The 15,114-nt window shown below is 43.6% G+C and overlaps 1 protein-coding gene across 5 annotated transcripts in view; it reads left to right on the top strand.

Moving 5' to 3' along the window:
- The window catches only part of Satb2 (SATB homeobox 2), a 177,255-nt gene that overhangs the window by 137,217 nt on the left and 24,924 nt on the right, over nt 1-15,114 (top strand). For all 5 annotated transcript variants that reach the window (XM_036173833.1, XM_036173831.1, XM_036173830.1 and 2 more), the window contains one exon: nt 7,034-7,231. In XM_036173833.1, the coding sequence (XP_036029726.1) occupies nt 7,034-7,231 (198 nt within the window). The remainder of the gene's footprint in view (nt 1-7,033; nt 7,232-15,114) is intronic.

The following is a 15,114-nucleotide window of genomic DNA, read 5'->3' as shown; positions in this document are numbered from 1 at the left end:
AAAAAACTGGCAAATATGTCATAAGCCCAAAATACTTTGTTATTTTGAGGCAAAAATCCAGACTGGCCTAAGGATTGCCACGTCCCCCTCTGTCTCCTCAGTGCTGGAGTATTATCACTGTTGTAAAGAAGAGAGTGTGAGGGATGGTAGAAATGAGAGTCCTAACCAGGTGTCTTGATAGGGAGAAAAGTTGCAACTTCGTACATGGTACAGGAATTTCAGGACCATGGACAGGACACAGCGTTTCTCTTCTGCTGGACCCCTCCATCTCCCATGTCAATTAGACCCAAGGTTTAGAGAGATTAAATTCAAACTGGTGTCTGATGAGCTCCAGCTCAACTAGCCTTTATTAATGTTCTATGAATGACCTCTGTGGTCCTCTACCATTCTCAGCCTGTGGAAATTAAAAACCGAAATAGATATTGCCATTTTCTACTTAGTCTTGACCTAGGAAAACTCAGAACCCCCACGTGGGCAGTGCCAGCAAGTTCACACCAGTACAGACCCACAGAGAAAGTGCTCAAATATGAGAGCAGCGTGTTAGATGCTTGCTTTGGTGTTGGTGATGTATGCCATTCTTTTTTAGAGTGAGAACTCCCCAATGAGGCAGGATGTGCCTCACTGTCAGGCCGTGTGTGTTTTGTTTAGTATCCAACATCATGGTCTCATTGTGAATAAAAATGGTATCTAAGCTAAATGGTGTTCCTGACGTCATACTCTGCCCCACCCCCAAAGGGCCCTTTGCTAAATAGATTAAAAAAAAAAAAAACAACTGTGACAGGTGGAGAAAGATGAGTTAATGTTCTGTCTTATCAGTTCAAATGCTTTCAGTAACTCCCAGGACCTATAGAATCCAGATGAGACATTCTCATATTAGAGATAGGCAAATAGACATTATCAGGGCCAAATAGAAATTGGTACCCTTCAACAGAAACTCACTTAGAGGTGATAAAGTCCCCATGTGCTACTTTCTATATAACCTAGTAGTGCCAGCTCCATCTAATTAGTGCTAGGAAGAGTATTCTGCTCTGGAGAGGCTAAATCAAGAAGCCTGACTTTGTTCTTTGTCAAGAAGAGGCCACTCATTCTGATTCAGGTACATCAGACACACCCACCCCTAACAGAAACAATCATCCCATCGTGTATGAGTATGCACAGAGTACTTGAGGCTCAGGTAGGGGTGAACAGAAAGTTTGCACAGGAGATTAGGTGAAGCCATGAAGTGAGAGCCTTGAAGGACAGTATTTCTAGGATCAGAGCTCTGGACAGAGCCATTACAGCATGGCAAAGCATGGAGGTGGGAGCTCGAATGTACCTAATGTCCCTGGGGACTGCGTAATTGGCTGTGGCTGGAGAACTGGGTCACCAGGGGAACTGTTGAGAGATGAGCCAACAGGGGCAACTTATGGTTCTTATTGTTGCCCCACCCAGTCGTCTTGAACTGTGAGCCACTGATTGCTTCTTCCTTCATGCAACTCATCGATAAGCTCTGTTTTTGTTTTGTCTTTTCTTTCTTTCTTTCTTTCTTTCTTTCTTTCTTTCTTTCTTTCTTTCTTTCTTTCTTTCTTTTTCCCTTTGTTTTTTTGAGACAGGGTTTCTCTGTGTAGCTTTGCGCCTTTCCTGGAACTCACTTGGTAGCCCAGGCTGGCCTCTAACTCGCAGAGATCTGCCTGGCCCTGCTTCCCGAGTGCTGGGATTAAAGGCGTGCGCCACCGCCCAGCAAGCTCTGCTTTTTAAAGATAGACTATGAACTGTTCGTCTTCCAAAAATAATTGGAGGGACATTTCCTCTCCACGTAGTCCTGACACGTTTACAACATGATTGGCTTTGTAAATTTAGATTGGCATTCAACACTCAGGAACATGTGGATTGTAAACAGATGATATCTTGATGGGCATGAGTGTCGCCTCACCTGTGGAGTTAGGGGGGGATGGTCAGGCTTGGTATTTCTACTGAGAGAAATTGGTTTAAGAGACCAAAGAGATGGCTGAAACATAGTGTTAATAAATACTATTTGCTTATACTCTGAGTGTTCTAGAACTCACTAACCAGTACCTGAAAGGAAGCAATCTTCAATTCCCCTTCACTGGGTTCCAACTGTAAAGGGGAATTCTCTGGAGTCATATGCATGGACCCCGTATGTATTTTCTTTGTAAGTTCTAGTGGTCTCTGCATTTCTTTAAACTTCCTTTGGACTCATTTTATACACAGCAATGTTTTTTAAAAAGGCACAAAATTAATTGTGTTGTGTTGTATGGCACCCCCTGCCCCAGCTTGTTTCCCTTAATGTTGACACTGTGCACTACCATAGGGAGCTGATCGATGACGGTGCAATTGACAAAGCCAGGAAACTAGCAATTTCCATGTTACAAACTTGATTCCCTTGCCTTAGCTCTTCCACTCCTGTCCTCTTCTTGAATGCCCAGATCTAGTCGATGGGTCTTATTATTAGCCCTTAGCCTGCAGCTCTTCCTAACCCTTCCCTTTTCTGTTATGGCTGTGCCACTGCTGAAGAGTGCCAACCGGTCATTGCATCAAGCTTTCCTTGGTTTAGATTTGCAGCTGCTTTTTCATGGTTTGGCTGAGGCTATGACTTTGGGGCAAAACGACCTTCCATATGACAGTCCTTCCTTTGTGGTACATCATAAAACTGTTCATGGTGTCACTAGCGATGCTGACCCTGACTGATTGACACTTCCTTACATGATTATTAGCCAGTTGGTCAAGGTCATTTCTCCCTTGTATTTTTAAACCCCGATGGCTAATTGCTATCTGCTCTTCATGACAAGAGTGAGGTCATGGAGCGTAGAACCAGGGGACACCATCATTTTTGTAAGGCTCCTCTTTAATATCCAGAAGCTCCAACAGAGCAGCCACTTACTCAAAGACCACCCAGTTATTTCCTGACAGGGCAGGAACTTGGAAGTCAGATCTCAGGACTGCATATACGGATGCCATCTACCATGCTGAGCAGCCCTCAACACTTGAAATTCACAGAATCCCAGCTTAGTAGACTGTAAAAGCTAACTGGACTGTATGAATATTCAGCCAATCTCCAGTCAGAACTTAAAATCAGACTAAGAGAGACGCCACAGAGAAGGACCCGGGCAGGAGCTGCTGGGGCTGGAGATCACAGGAACCATGTTTGTGTTTCCAAAATGAAAAGACTTCAGGAATGCTCCACACAACACACAGGGAGCAACAACAAAAAACCTACTTCAGATTTTTAACAGAAAAAGGAGATTTGTTTATTAATAATTCATGAGTTCCCATTGAACATGCACGACAGAAACAGTGCTATTCAATAGAGAATACAGTCATCTGTCACTGTTTTATTTGACATTTACACTTTTTTTTTTTGCCCGATACTGCAAAACTTTCTTGGATGGCATGCAAAAATTATATAAATGAAAAAAAAAAAAAAAAACCCTAACGTAGGGACCCTTTATTTCTCCTGTGATGGGTTCACTCACAGTCACACAGGTATGTGTTCGTGCAGCAGCACGGTACTTCTTTACACACTCGTTAGCCACCAGACAAGCAAATAGGAGGCCCCATTGAGAAGATGGAGATGAGTGTCCAAATGGCCTGGTGGAAGGATGGTGTGAATAAAAAGATGATGGGTGGGTTGGGAGGTGAGGAGGAGGGGTGGTATGAGATGCACAGGGTGCATCAAAGTGAGGAGCTGGCAAATCATGGCTGACAGGAAGAAAACCGGCCCCCCAATGCATTGCCATTTCGGATAAGAAATAAATATTTATATAAATGGCATCGCAGGAGTCCTGCTAGTGGGAATATCAGCGTTTCGTAGAGCAGATTTGAGTGAGGAGCACCTCACCACTTTGTGCTGGTACGAGGATCTCAACAAGCTTTCTGCTCCGAGGGTTAGTTATTATTTATAAAAATCACAGAACCAGCTGATACATTCATAAGCTAATTATTGAAGCAGCTGGGTACACATGGTGCAATATGGCCAAGGCTGTGAAGTATCACAGATTTCTTGGGGCCTGCTGTGGTGGGGGTGCATTGTTGAAGGCTCCATCCCTTAATCTGATCAGCCAAGCAAACACTTTGTAGGGAAACTAGATTAATAACCCTCTAAATACCATGAACGTACTTCATCTTCAAAACTGGGTTCCCTTAAACATGCCATTAGCTCAGCCCATTAGGGATTTGAGGAAGTTCTCTGCTGTCCTAAGAACAGGGCCTTGTTGGCGACTTTCCTATGCCAGAAATTAATTTGGTTTGCTTGTGTCTGCACACATGATCACATTTGTGTCTAATCCACTCCCTAATAGCTTCAAGGTCAAGCCCTTGCATGTCAGTGGGCAAATTGAGCACTACACTTCTTAAAGACCGATGGCAGCCAACACACGGTCCATAACGGGCCTATAGTGTTGTTCTAAGTGATTGTAATGAGTGCAGATTATAACAGCGCATATAAATCAAATGTGGCAATGAATGTTGTGTGAGACATTCCAAGTGTCATAAGTGGAGATACCACTCAGCTGTCACCTGTCTCCTTTCAAGCTGCGGCTTCCCACAATGCAATTCATCCCCCAAGCAGAACAGCAGGTGCTGTCTTCCTTAAGATCTGGCTATCTCAGAACTTCATCTTTTAACAGATGTAGGTTTTTGTTTTTATTTTCTATCCAGTGATTGGTCTCCATGCTATTGCCTCCCCTGGGAGATGTTAAACATACCTGTCTGAAACATTTGAAAGAGTTCACTAGAGACTTATTCAGATCTGTGAAAAGACACAGAAATGGGAGCCTAATTTTTCCACAGATGGTTTATTTTCCATCTCAAGAATTCTTTCCTTTGTATAAAGGAACCCCTGAGAAAACACTTTGGGGCCAGGAGATTTTTATTAAAATATAATTTATTTTCTGGTAGTGATAAATTTATCTTCATTTTGCATGTGCATGGCACTTGAAAATTAACCATTCCCTGTCTCTTGAGTTGGGGGCAGGACTCTAAAAATGCTTGGGGAAACATTTCCGAGCCTACGCTAAGATATCTTGTTTTCATTCTTCCTAGCCCTCTAACTCTCCCAAGCTCCCCGTTTATTGCAAGAAAAGATCAGGTCTGCGCAAATGTGGCCTCTCACTTGTAAAAACAAGGCAGTGTTGTGTTACAGATTAGTTTATAAATCCCCGGTGGCTTCACAGTTCAGTGCCTACAGCTGCTGCACACGGGCCTGGGTTTTTGTCTCTTCTCGGGGCTGCAGCCGGCAGTTCGAGAGGAAAATGGAATGATCAGGTTATTAACATGGAGGCCGTGAGGAGAAGACTGCACAATGCGAACAGCTGGTGTTGCTGTCTTGGCTGATGCAGCGGAGATAATCAAATCTTGCCTTTTTTTGGGTAAAGGCAGAAGACACAGTGGAGAGTTAGACAAACAACAGCTTATGATATTATATGGGCTTTTTATGATGCGTGTCAGGAGCTTTCGTTGGCTTGCAAGTGATGCTAGAGAATATGTTGAGGTTTGGGATTTGTTTCTCACAAAGTCAGTTGTGTTTATGCACCTTTTAAGAAAAAAAAAAAAAAGTCTACCCTTTTGCAAGAGATGTAATGTGGGACAGTTCTTGTTTTTAAAATTAGCGACGTAGCTGGGAAATGATGGGTTAGAAAGCTACTGGGTAAAATATTTTGACATGAGTCAGTGAGCGATGTTGACAGCCTCTGTTATTTTCATATAAGCCATCATTTGCATTGCATTTTCTTTCTCCTGCAGTTGCAAGACAGGGAACATCCGGGTGGCAGAGTTGGGGCAGGGCATTTGCAGGTGCAGTCTGATCAACTGCGTACCTTCCTGCAGGTGTGGTGTGGAGGGAGTGACGCCTAGGGGACTCGGAGCCTAGGGCGGCACTCATAGATGAAGCCAGTGTACCTTTGCTTTTATTCTAGCCAAGGCTGTTGTTTCTGTTGGCGGGGTCACTAATGCTTAGAAGGCTATTTCCTCCCTAGAAGACTCAGTGCTATTGACACCAGGACATTATTTTTCCCTGTTTTTGTTTTTTTTAATTTGCCATCTCATAATATGTGTGTATTTGTCTTTCCCTCTGTAGAATGAAACACTAACCAATTGGGTAAATTCCTAAAAAATTATGGCTAAAAAAAAAATAAACATTCCTTCTTTAGAGAGTGGGTAACTGTAATCTTAGTTGTGCATCTAGACGATTCTGTTTCAGTGTTTGTTAAGAAACTCATTGAAGGCACTGGAGAGATGGCTCAGTGGTTAAGAGGGCTGGATGCTCTTAAGGGGACCCGGGTTCAATTCCCAGCACCCACATGGCAGCTCACAACTGTCTGTAACTCCAATTCCAGGGGATCTGACACCCTTACACAGACATACATGCAAACAAAACACCAATACATAGAAAATTAAAACATAATCAGAAAATAAAAGAACTCATTGAGAGCTAGGTGGTGATGGCATATGCCTTTATTCTTAGCACTTGGGAAACAAAGGCAGGAAAATCTCGTGAGTTCAAGGCCAGCCTGGTCTACAGAGCAAGTTCCAGGGCAGCCAGGGCCATGCAGAAAAACCCTATAACTGAAAGAAAGAAAAGACAGAAACTTATTGAATGTATTCTATAGGAAGGTGTTATATTTTTTTAAATAGGAATAGAGATTCTTAGGCCTGGGGATATAGCCCAGTTAGTAGAGTGCTTGTCTAGCATGTAGGAATTCCTGAGTTTTATCACCCTGGCCCTCCATCCCACCCTGGAATTGTGGCACAAGCCTGTGATCCCAGTAGTTGGGAGTTGTAGGCAAAGGCTCAGGTATTGAAGGTCCTTCTTGGCTACACAGTGAATTTAACTCAAAAAGATAAAAAATAAAAACAAAAAGTGTGAAGACTCTTAAACATGGCCACTGGTCGGATTTAAGAGTTGGACCATTTCAGTCGCTACTACAGCGGGTGGGAATAATTCTGCCATAAAAACATGGCTTGGGGGATCAAGTCCGGGCCCACACAGCTGCCCTGCACCCGGCAGTCCTAACTCCTGTGGCCTCCTTCTCTCCAGGGCTGGCTCTGTGAACTGCTTCGCTGGAAGGAAAACCCCAGCCCAGAAAACCGCACCCTTTGGGAGAACCTCTGCACCATTCGCCGCTTCCTGAATCTTCCCCAACACGAGAGGGACGTGATCTATGAGGAAGAATCGCGGCATCACCATAACGAGCGCATGCAGCATGTGGTCCAGCTCCCGCCGGAGCCCGTGCAGGTCAGTGTCTTCCCAGTCCCGGCAGGGCTTTCTGCAGGCAGCAGCTGCCCAGGGTCAGGGGGCACACTGCCTCCGATGTCCCTGAGGACAGAGAAACCTGTCATCACGGCAGGTACTGGGTGTGTGTGTGTGTGTGTGTGCGCGCGCGCGCGCATGCTTACACCAGACGAAAATGACCGGGAAATCCAATGCCAACGGCAGAGTCTCTCCTGACAGCACATGCTTTGAGGTTGTGAGCCCAGATCACTCAGATATTAAATATCGTCTCCGTCAGATTTTTTTAAACTTTTATTTAATCTGTATATGTGCGCATGCGCACACTCATGGCCTAGCGCAGTGGCGCTCCGAGGACCACTTGCAGAAATCAGTTCTTGCTTTCCACTCTGTGGGTCCTGGGGATCCCACTTGGGTCATTAGGCTCGGCATCAAACGCCTTTACCCTTTGAGCCCCTGGCCTATCAGTTTGTTTTCTAAAGAAAAATTTAAGTAAATTTTGATCCAAAACCCTTGAGATAGTATTTGATGAGTGGAAACTGAAGAAATAGCCTCCTGACTCGGGGAACACCTTTAACTTCAACTGAAGCCCTGGGAGAAGTCATGAGAGACTCTCCGAATTTTAAACTTGTTTGTTTGTTTTGTTTTTCCGGAGCTGAGGACCGAACCCAGGGCCTAGGCAAGCAGTCTACCACTGAGCTAAATCCCCACCCTTGTGCTGTCTCTGGTTTCCACTTAGACAAGTCTGGGCAGCATGCTCTGTTGGCTTTGTTTGCAAGCACATTGAAAGAAATGTCTTTCTGATGTAGCTGAGTTTACTGTCTTCTGAATCTAAAGTCAGTTACTTTCGAGAACTGTTAACCAGTGTACTGGTAGAGTTTGGCACATAAATTGGTTTGGCCCAGAGTCCCAGTAATAGGAATCTTGACTGCTCCAAAGGGGGCCTTCCAAGACCTCTCTCTGACTTAGCCCCTATGTAGACATGAAAAGCTGAGGCAAGAGTGCATGTGTGTGCACAGGTGTGTGAAGAGCAGAACAGAGGATGATAATGAGGGAAGGGTCGTGAGGTATAGTCTATGACACAGATGTACAAGAAGAGATGGTGAAGGATGTCCCCTTTCCCTTTGCTCTGCCCACATGCCTGGGGAGCTGCCAGAAGTGAAGGGGTCCATCTAACTACATTTTGTCAAGTACTGGAATCTCAGCCAACACTCTCATGCTTTGAATTGTCAGTTTCTCTGGACAAAGTTTACGCTGTGACTCATGGGTACACCGAAGCAGTGTCTTGCAAAGTTCTTGGTGAACCTAGAGCTGTGGACAGGAGGGTCCATGGTTAGTGAACAGCAGAGCCGCTTATTGCGGGAGGCTGAGCCACAAGGCACATCCTCCTTTCTCCCTGTCCTGATCTTTTCCTGGCTGGGGCTTCATCCAAACACCAAGGAACCTCCCTACAGATAATTAGACCAGTATTCTGAGTCACACAGAGCAGTGGCTTTCAGACTTTTAATTTCTTCAAATTAAAGAGGGCCCAATATAGTTTACCAACCCTTCATTTTAGAAAATAAATTGATTTGAATACTTCCAGGGAAGCTCCTGATCATTTGCAGTACTATTTCATAATGTTCAGTACTGTAGAGTACTAAGCACATCCATGAAATAGTGTCAGACAAAGGATCACACCAACTGTAGAAATTCAACCCCATGAAAGACTTGCTATCAACTCCTCACCCCACCTGCTTTTCTCGTTTTGCTTCTTCGGTTCTGAACCAATAGAACACCAAAGACTATGCCAGAAACCAGTCCCTTTGCATGGGCTTTTATCCAAGGGTCTGTCTTAGTCTTATACAATAGAAAACAGTTTTTTTACAAGTTTTATTCTTGATAGTAGTGGCAGGTGGAACCAACCATTTCAACAGTGATGAAAGTGGAAACTCAGAGGTTTTGTTTTTGCTTTGTTGTTGTTGTTGTTGTTGTTTTAGGTTTTGGAGGCAGGGTTTCCCTGTGTAGCCCAAGTCAACCTCCAATTGAGATCCTTCTGCCTCAGCCTCCCTGGTGCTGGGACCATAGAAAACAGAAATTTGATATAGCACCGTGAAGACCCACTGTCTATTGTAGTGGAGGACCTCCTCATTTTGATAGTAGCTCCCATACCATGCTTGTCTAGATTCCTGTGCAGACGCTATCATCACTGTGTGGCTCAGTGGTCAGGTAGATGAGAGAATATCCAGTTTAGTGGCCGTAGAGTTGACCAGTTGAAGTGAACTCTCAGATGGGTGGTGACTCAGTTGTTCTCTTGTGTTCCGTGGGTCTGAACTAGAGTGTGCTGACAGTCGGTACCGGGTAAGCAAAATCAGCCTTTGCTGTTTCCAGCACACTGTGCCGATTTGTGTTGACCTCCGGCACTACTGAGATAAAGTCACTTACTTTAGGAAAGTTTATTCGTATCATACAGATCTTAGCTAAGGGATTGACATAAGGTGACTTCCTCCACACTGAATGCACCCTACATACTGGTGATCTTGATCCTACCGCTGCTGTAAAACCTTGTGCCTCCCTGTGAGCAACACTGCTTTTCTGAATTTATGTTTGTCAGAGAAATAAAGCTATGGATCAATTATTTATTACAATCATAATATAAGAACTGAGGAAAACAATGGAAAGCAGCTGACACAGCCTATGGGCCTGGTAGAGGATGTTGAAATCTACCACGTCACCAAGACGATGTCTATAGCCGAGCAGGCACCAGGCCACTGGACTTAAGAGTTGAGATTTACCTGGTGCCCTTGTGTCAGCTATGCTTGCATGTTTTAGGAATTTAAGAGTCCATCTATAAGCTTACCATTGGCTTAGCAATGCTGCCTTTTGTCTAATTGGGTAGGAAATGTGCCATCACTAAACCATTAAGGATGAGTGAAATTAGTGGTGGATAGGGGCTTCTCATATATACAGCCTAATAAAATACAGAGAGGCCTCCTGCCTATGGTCATGGAAGAGTACCACTTCATTTCATTAGATAATTGGGTATACTGTTCTCCAGTTTTTCTTAAATGATGAAGATCAGAGACAGTGATCTCTGGGTATAATGACTTGCTAGACTGGTCTGTTGAACTGGGTTCTAGAGATACACCGGGTCAAAAGAGGGGCTCTTTGTCTCCATCTTCATCTGGAGGTTTCTGAGACATCCTCCAGATCACAGCCTACTGTTTCTTACCAGTTGTTTGCAGACAGAGTTTAAAAATTCATGGTTTTATGTGCATTGAAAATGTACTTCATTTGGCATCATAAAGGTTTAAACCCAAGATTAGAAATTGGAAGAATCTGTATAAAATCCAGACAGTCAGAAGATGTGGCCCACCAGGGTCAAGAAGTCCACTCATTTCTATGGGGAGCCACTCACCATCATATCCATCTGTCCACATCATCGAACCTTGTGCATTCATACACACATCCATTCCACTTTATTGATGTAAACTCTGCATTTGTTATGTCTCTGCCACAGTCACCTGATCCTGGTGGTCTCATCTCTACTTCTAAAGCTGTTGCACCAAAGCCATGGTACCTTTAATTGTGACTTTAAATTTTTCTACATGTCACTTACTTCTATTAGTTCTTTGAGAATGTCACACAGTATGGTTTGGTCATGTTGACTTAAGCCTTTGCTTGTTGCATCTTTGATGGAATTTCCATCAGAGATGAATCAAGGGTATAGTTGAGACTACAATGAGCTTAAGACCATGTAGGAATGTAGTTAGCCCCACATTTGGTCATGGTGAAGAATGATGTGCCTCCTTCTTGGAATTCATATTTCCCCAGGGAATATGTATTTTTCAGGTCCTGTTGAGTTATCTGGGTTTCTTTGGGGAATTCTAAGTCTCTTTAGCAATCCCAGGTAAGCCTGCTGACTAGAAACTGGCTTTAGCTCTGAACACACTTTGTAAGGCTATACATACCCTGTGTTCACATTAAGAGGTATATTGTCCCAAGGGAAGTAAACACTGGATCCTGGGAAGAACAGAAGTTCTAGATTCACAGTAGTATGTCGTCCTCTGCAGCAATGCAGCATATAGAGACAGTAAGCATATCTCTGACATTAAAATTTTATGAAGAGGGGAGATATTTTAGGCAAAAAGACAACAGCATAAGAAGCCTCATTGGGGAGATGATAATGGGGAGAAGCACTGAGAAATACCAATCCACATAATACCTCTTGTTCAAATATAGATACCACAGAGAAGATCAAGAGAGGGGAGACAAGGGAGCTGGAGAGATAGCTCATCATTTAAGAGCACTTGTTCTTTGAGAGAACCCAGGTTCAATTCCCAGCATTCACATGGTGGTTCATAGTGGCCATGACTCCAGTTCCAGAGTGTCCTGGAATTAATGCCCTTTTCTGACCTCCATGGGCACCAGGCACACACATGGTGCACACACATACATGTAAGCAAAACACTCATACACATAAAATATAATAAGTAAATCAGAGGGCAGGCACATGACAAGGCAAACCAAGACAAACTAAAACATTCTCTGACAAAGGCAAAAAAAAAAAAAAAAAAAAAAAAAAGGAAAGAAAGAATTGCATTTTTCACTTCAGCAAGTTGGGAAAAAGTTATTTCTTGTGGATAGAGTGCTTTCTCCCACATGGGTATTAGAACCTGAGGCCCTAGAGCTGTGACTCTCTATCTTGCTAATGCTGTGACCCTTTAATACAGTTCCTCATGTTGTGGTGACCCCCGACCATAAAGTTAATTTTGTCACTAACTCACAACGGTAATTTTGCTGTTATGAATCGTAACATAAGCAACTGTTTTCCAATGGTCTTAGGTGACTCCTGTGATGGGTCGTTGACACCCAAAGAGGTTGAGACTCACAGGTTGAGGACCACTGCCCTAAAGCAAACGGATATATTCAGCTTAGAATCAAACACAAGTCACCTTCAGGTATTCATTAGTACCAACTCCACTTTACAGTTGGAAAAACCGGAGTAGTCACTGAGCCTAGACTAAAGCCAGCACCACCAGCTGCGTGAAAACACAGGGGGGTTGGCATCTGTGCTTGCCTCTCACCACATTTTGTTCTGAAAAAGAAAGGACATTGCTCATTCGATGACTGGTCCCTGAGCAGGGTTGACTGGGGAGCATAAACATTGTTTGTGTTGGTGGAGTCCGTGCATTACTGGTTTATTGTGTTTCCACTAGAGTATTTCTATGAGTTGTTTTCTAAGTTCAGGAGTTAGGAGCTAGCTAAGCACTTTGAAAATAAATGCTTGTTTTAAAATTCTATGTTGTATGTTGATTAAGAACATGAGACCTGGTGGTGACGGCCATGCACCGTCATTGTGCCTTTGCTCATCTGGACCAAGGCTCAGGGAGTTCTTAGCATCTTCTAAGTCACAACTTTCCTGCTGCTCGTTGCCACCAATGGCTTGCAACCAGGGCAACATTGTCCCCGTAGAATATTTGATAGTGTCTGGAAACATTTTTGATGATTTCAATTTGAGAATGCTACTCGCGTCTAAGTGAACGCTGCCAAACACCCAACAGTATTTTAAACCATCCCCCAAACAAGATTTGGAGGACATGCTGATAGTGCCTGAGTTGCAATTCCTGGCCTAGACTGACCGTCCATACGACACCTATAAAGCAGAACATTGCATGCCCAGGCTGACTCTGAATTTTTCCCTGTATGAAATCCAGTATTAATAATAACAGTAATACTTTTGAAGCCTCCTGCCTCCCTCTTCTCCTCCTCCCCCCCTCCTCCCCTTCTCCTCTCCATCCGCCCTCTTTCTCTGGCTCCTTCTCCTCCCCTCCCCCTTCCCCATTCCCCCCACTTCCCTCTCTTCCTCCTCCTCCTCACCCCATCCTTCTTCTTCCTTCTCTGGCAGCAATTAGTCTTTTTGAAAGCCAGGCTTTCCAAATGTGAGATTTTATAATTTTATCATCTTTACTCAATTGTGAAAAGCCAAGAGCATGGTTGGTTTTTATCTACTTGGGAAGATGAGAGATTAAGCTTAAAGAAGTTGAGTAACCTGCTCCAAGTGAGCACTTGAATTCACATCCATCTACCTTCTGAGTCTGACTTACTTGTATGCTGTAGAACAGCATTTCCTGCACACTTACTGTTAGCTGACTTGCATTGTACACAGCTCTTTTTCTATGTATTATAGTTTTAATTATTCAGCTGGAAGGCTTAGATTTGTGAGCTCCCGTTTTTTTTTTAGAGGCCAAACAGCACAGAGAAACTTGTACCTCACTGACTGGTGTGATGTCAAAGACTTGAGACCAGTGACCTTTCCCCTTGTCATCAGCTGCATTTGAGACACCTTGCAATGGGACTTCAGTTGCCGGAATGTAAGGTTGGGTCAGCACTGAGCAGGACCCCTGCCTTCCCACTCTAGTTGGATAGACTATCTTGATTATGAATCTGCTTCCAAAAGAACAGCTTCAAGGAAAATAAATAGATAAACCAATTAATTAATTAAGGATGTTTGCAAATTCTCTAACCAGGTTACTACAATTTTTTTCCTCCATCTTGGATTCATTCCAAGCTCCTATGCAAAACCTGCTGTTTGAATGCTGTTCCAGTTTTCAGTCTTCATTGTGGGATAGAGGAGAGATGGTGGTGAATTCTTGCCCTGTTTAATACACTGGGGCAGGTGAGTGCAAAGAAGTTGGTCCTCACAAGGAGGATTTTTGGTTTCTGTGTTACCAGTTAGGACTTCAGTGTGTCTAATTTTTAAAAATATGTAACACAGGAATATAGAGAAATTTTCATTCTTTTGTGACCAGTTCTTTTGATTCTGGAAAAAAAATGGTGTTTTCTTTCTGTGTTCCCAGCCCTAACTGTGCTGAGAAGTTCTCCCCCAGTGAAAAGCCAGATTTGGAGCACTTCCTTGGGGTCTGTAGTCAGTAGCTTAGACACTTGCTGTATACTTGGTTTTTAGTATACATTTGAGAAAGAGGGTCTGCTTGCTTTGGTTCAATTTAATATTTCAGTAAAGTCTTTTATCTTGCTACAAGATATATAAATCTGTATCTGCTGTGTTTGGAAACATAGGGGAAGAAACAGAAGGTGCAGAACTCTGGAAATCCAGGTATAGGGCTCTTAGTGTGGTTCACTGTGTAGAGGGAGGAGGGGTGTCAGACAGGCGCATGGGTCCACCTCACATCTCACCTTTAACACAAGCCCTCCCATGCCAGCTTCCTTCTCCGACAAGCTCTTCTTCCGAACCATCACCTCATTTGCCCTACATGGTCTGTATTTCTTCTCCACTTTGTAATGTCTTTGATTTCATCATAGTTTCTCTGAATTCTAATTCTTCCTCCTCAGAACCCAAGCCTTCCTTTGTCCCCTGCTCTATGTTGAGATGTTTCTCCAGGCCTCTCTCAAGCCAGCTTATTTTGTTCACTCCATATTGCTACTTTAGATTACTCTCAAAGAGAAATTGAACTGCCCACTTAATCCCCCTGAAGGTAGACTTTCCTGGCATGAATTTCCAACCAGTACCACTGAAGCTTGATTCAAAAGATACTGCATTAGAATGCATTTGGAAGAGCCTTCTTGGGCCAAGTATCAGAACAACTCAGGAGTAATGGGAAGTGGAAAAGCAAGGGACTGTGGGCAACTCCTAAGTAACCTGTGCATGGGCCACCCTTTAGCCAGAAAACCAGAGCCATTTAGGAGAACAGGACCTCTGGGACTCTCTTTTGGGGCTGGTGATGTCGGGATATATATGTGTACACACACACACACACACACACACACACACACACACACACACGATCAGGATAGCTAGTTTGCAAGTGACATGAACAAGTTTAATAAGATCATACTGAGAGGTTTATATTACCTATTTTTTAATCATAAAGGTCTACAAATAAGTCCTG

The sequence above is a fragment of the Onychomys torridus genome, chromosome 23, assembly GCF_903995425.1.
Source record: "Onychomys torridus chromosome 23, mOncTor1.1, whole genome shotgun sequence".
NCBI lineage: Eukaryota > Metazoa > Chordata > Mammalia > Rodentia > Cricetidae > Onychomys > Onychomys torridus.
Note: the sequence above shows the minus strand (reverse complement) of the source record. Positions and strands in the feature narration are given on the sequence as shown.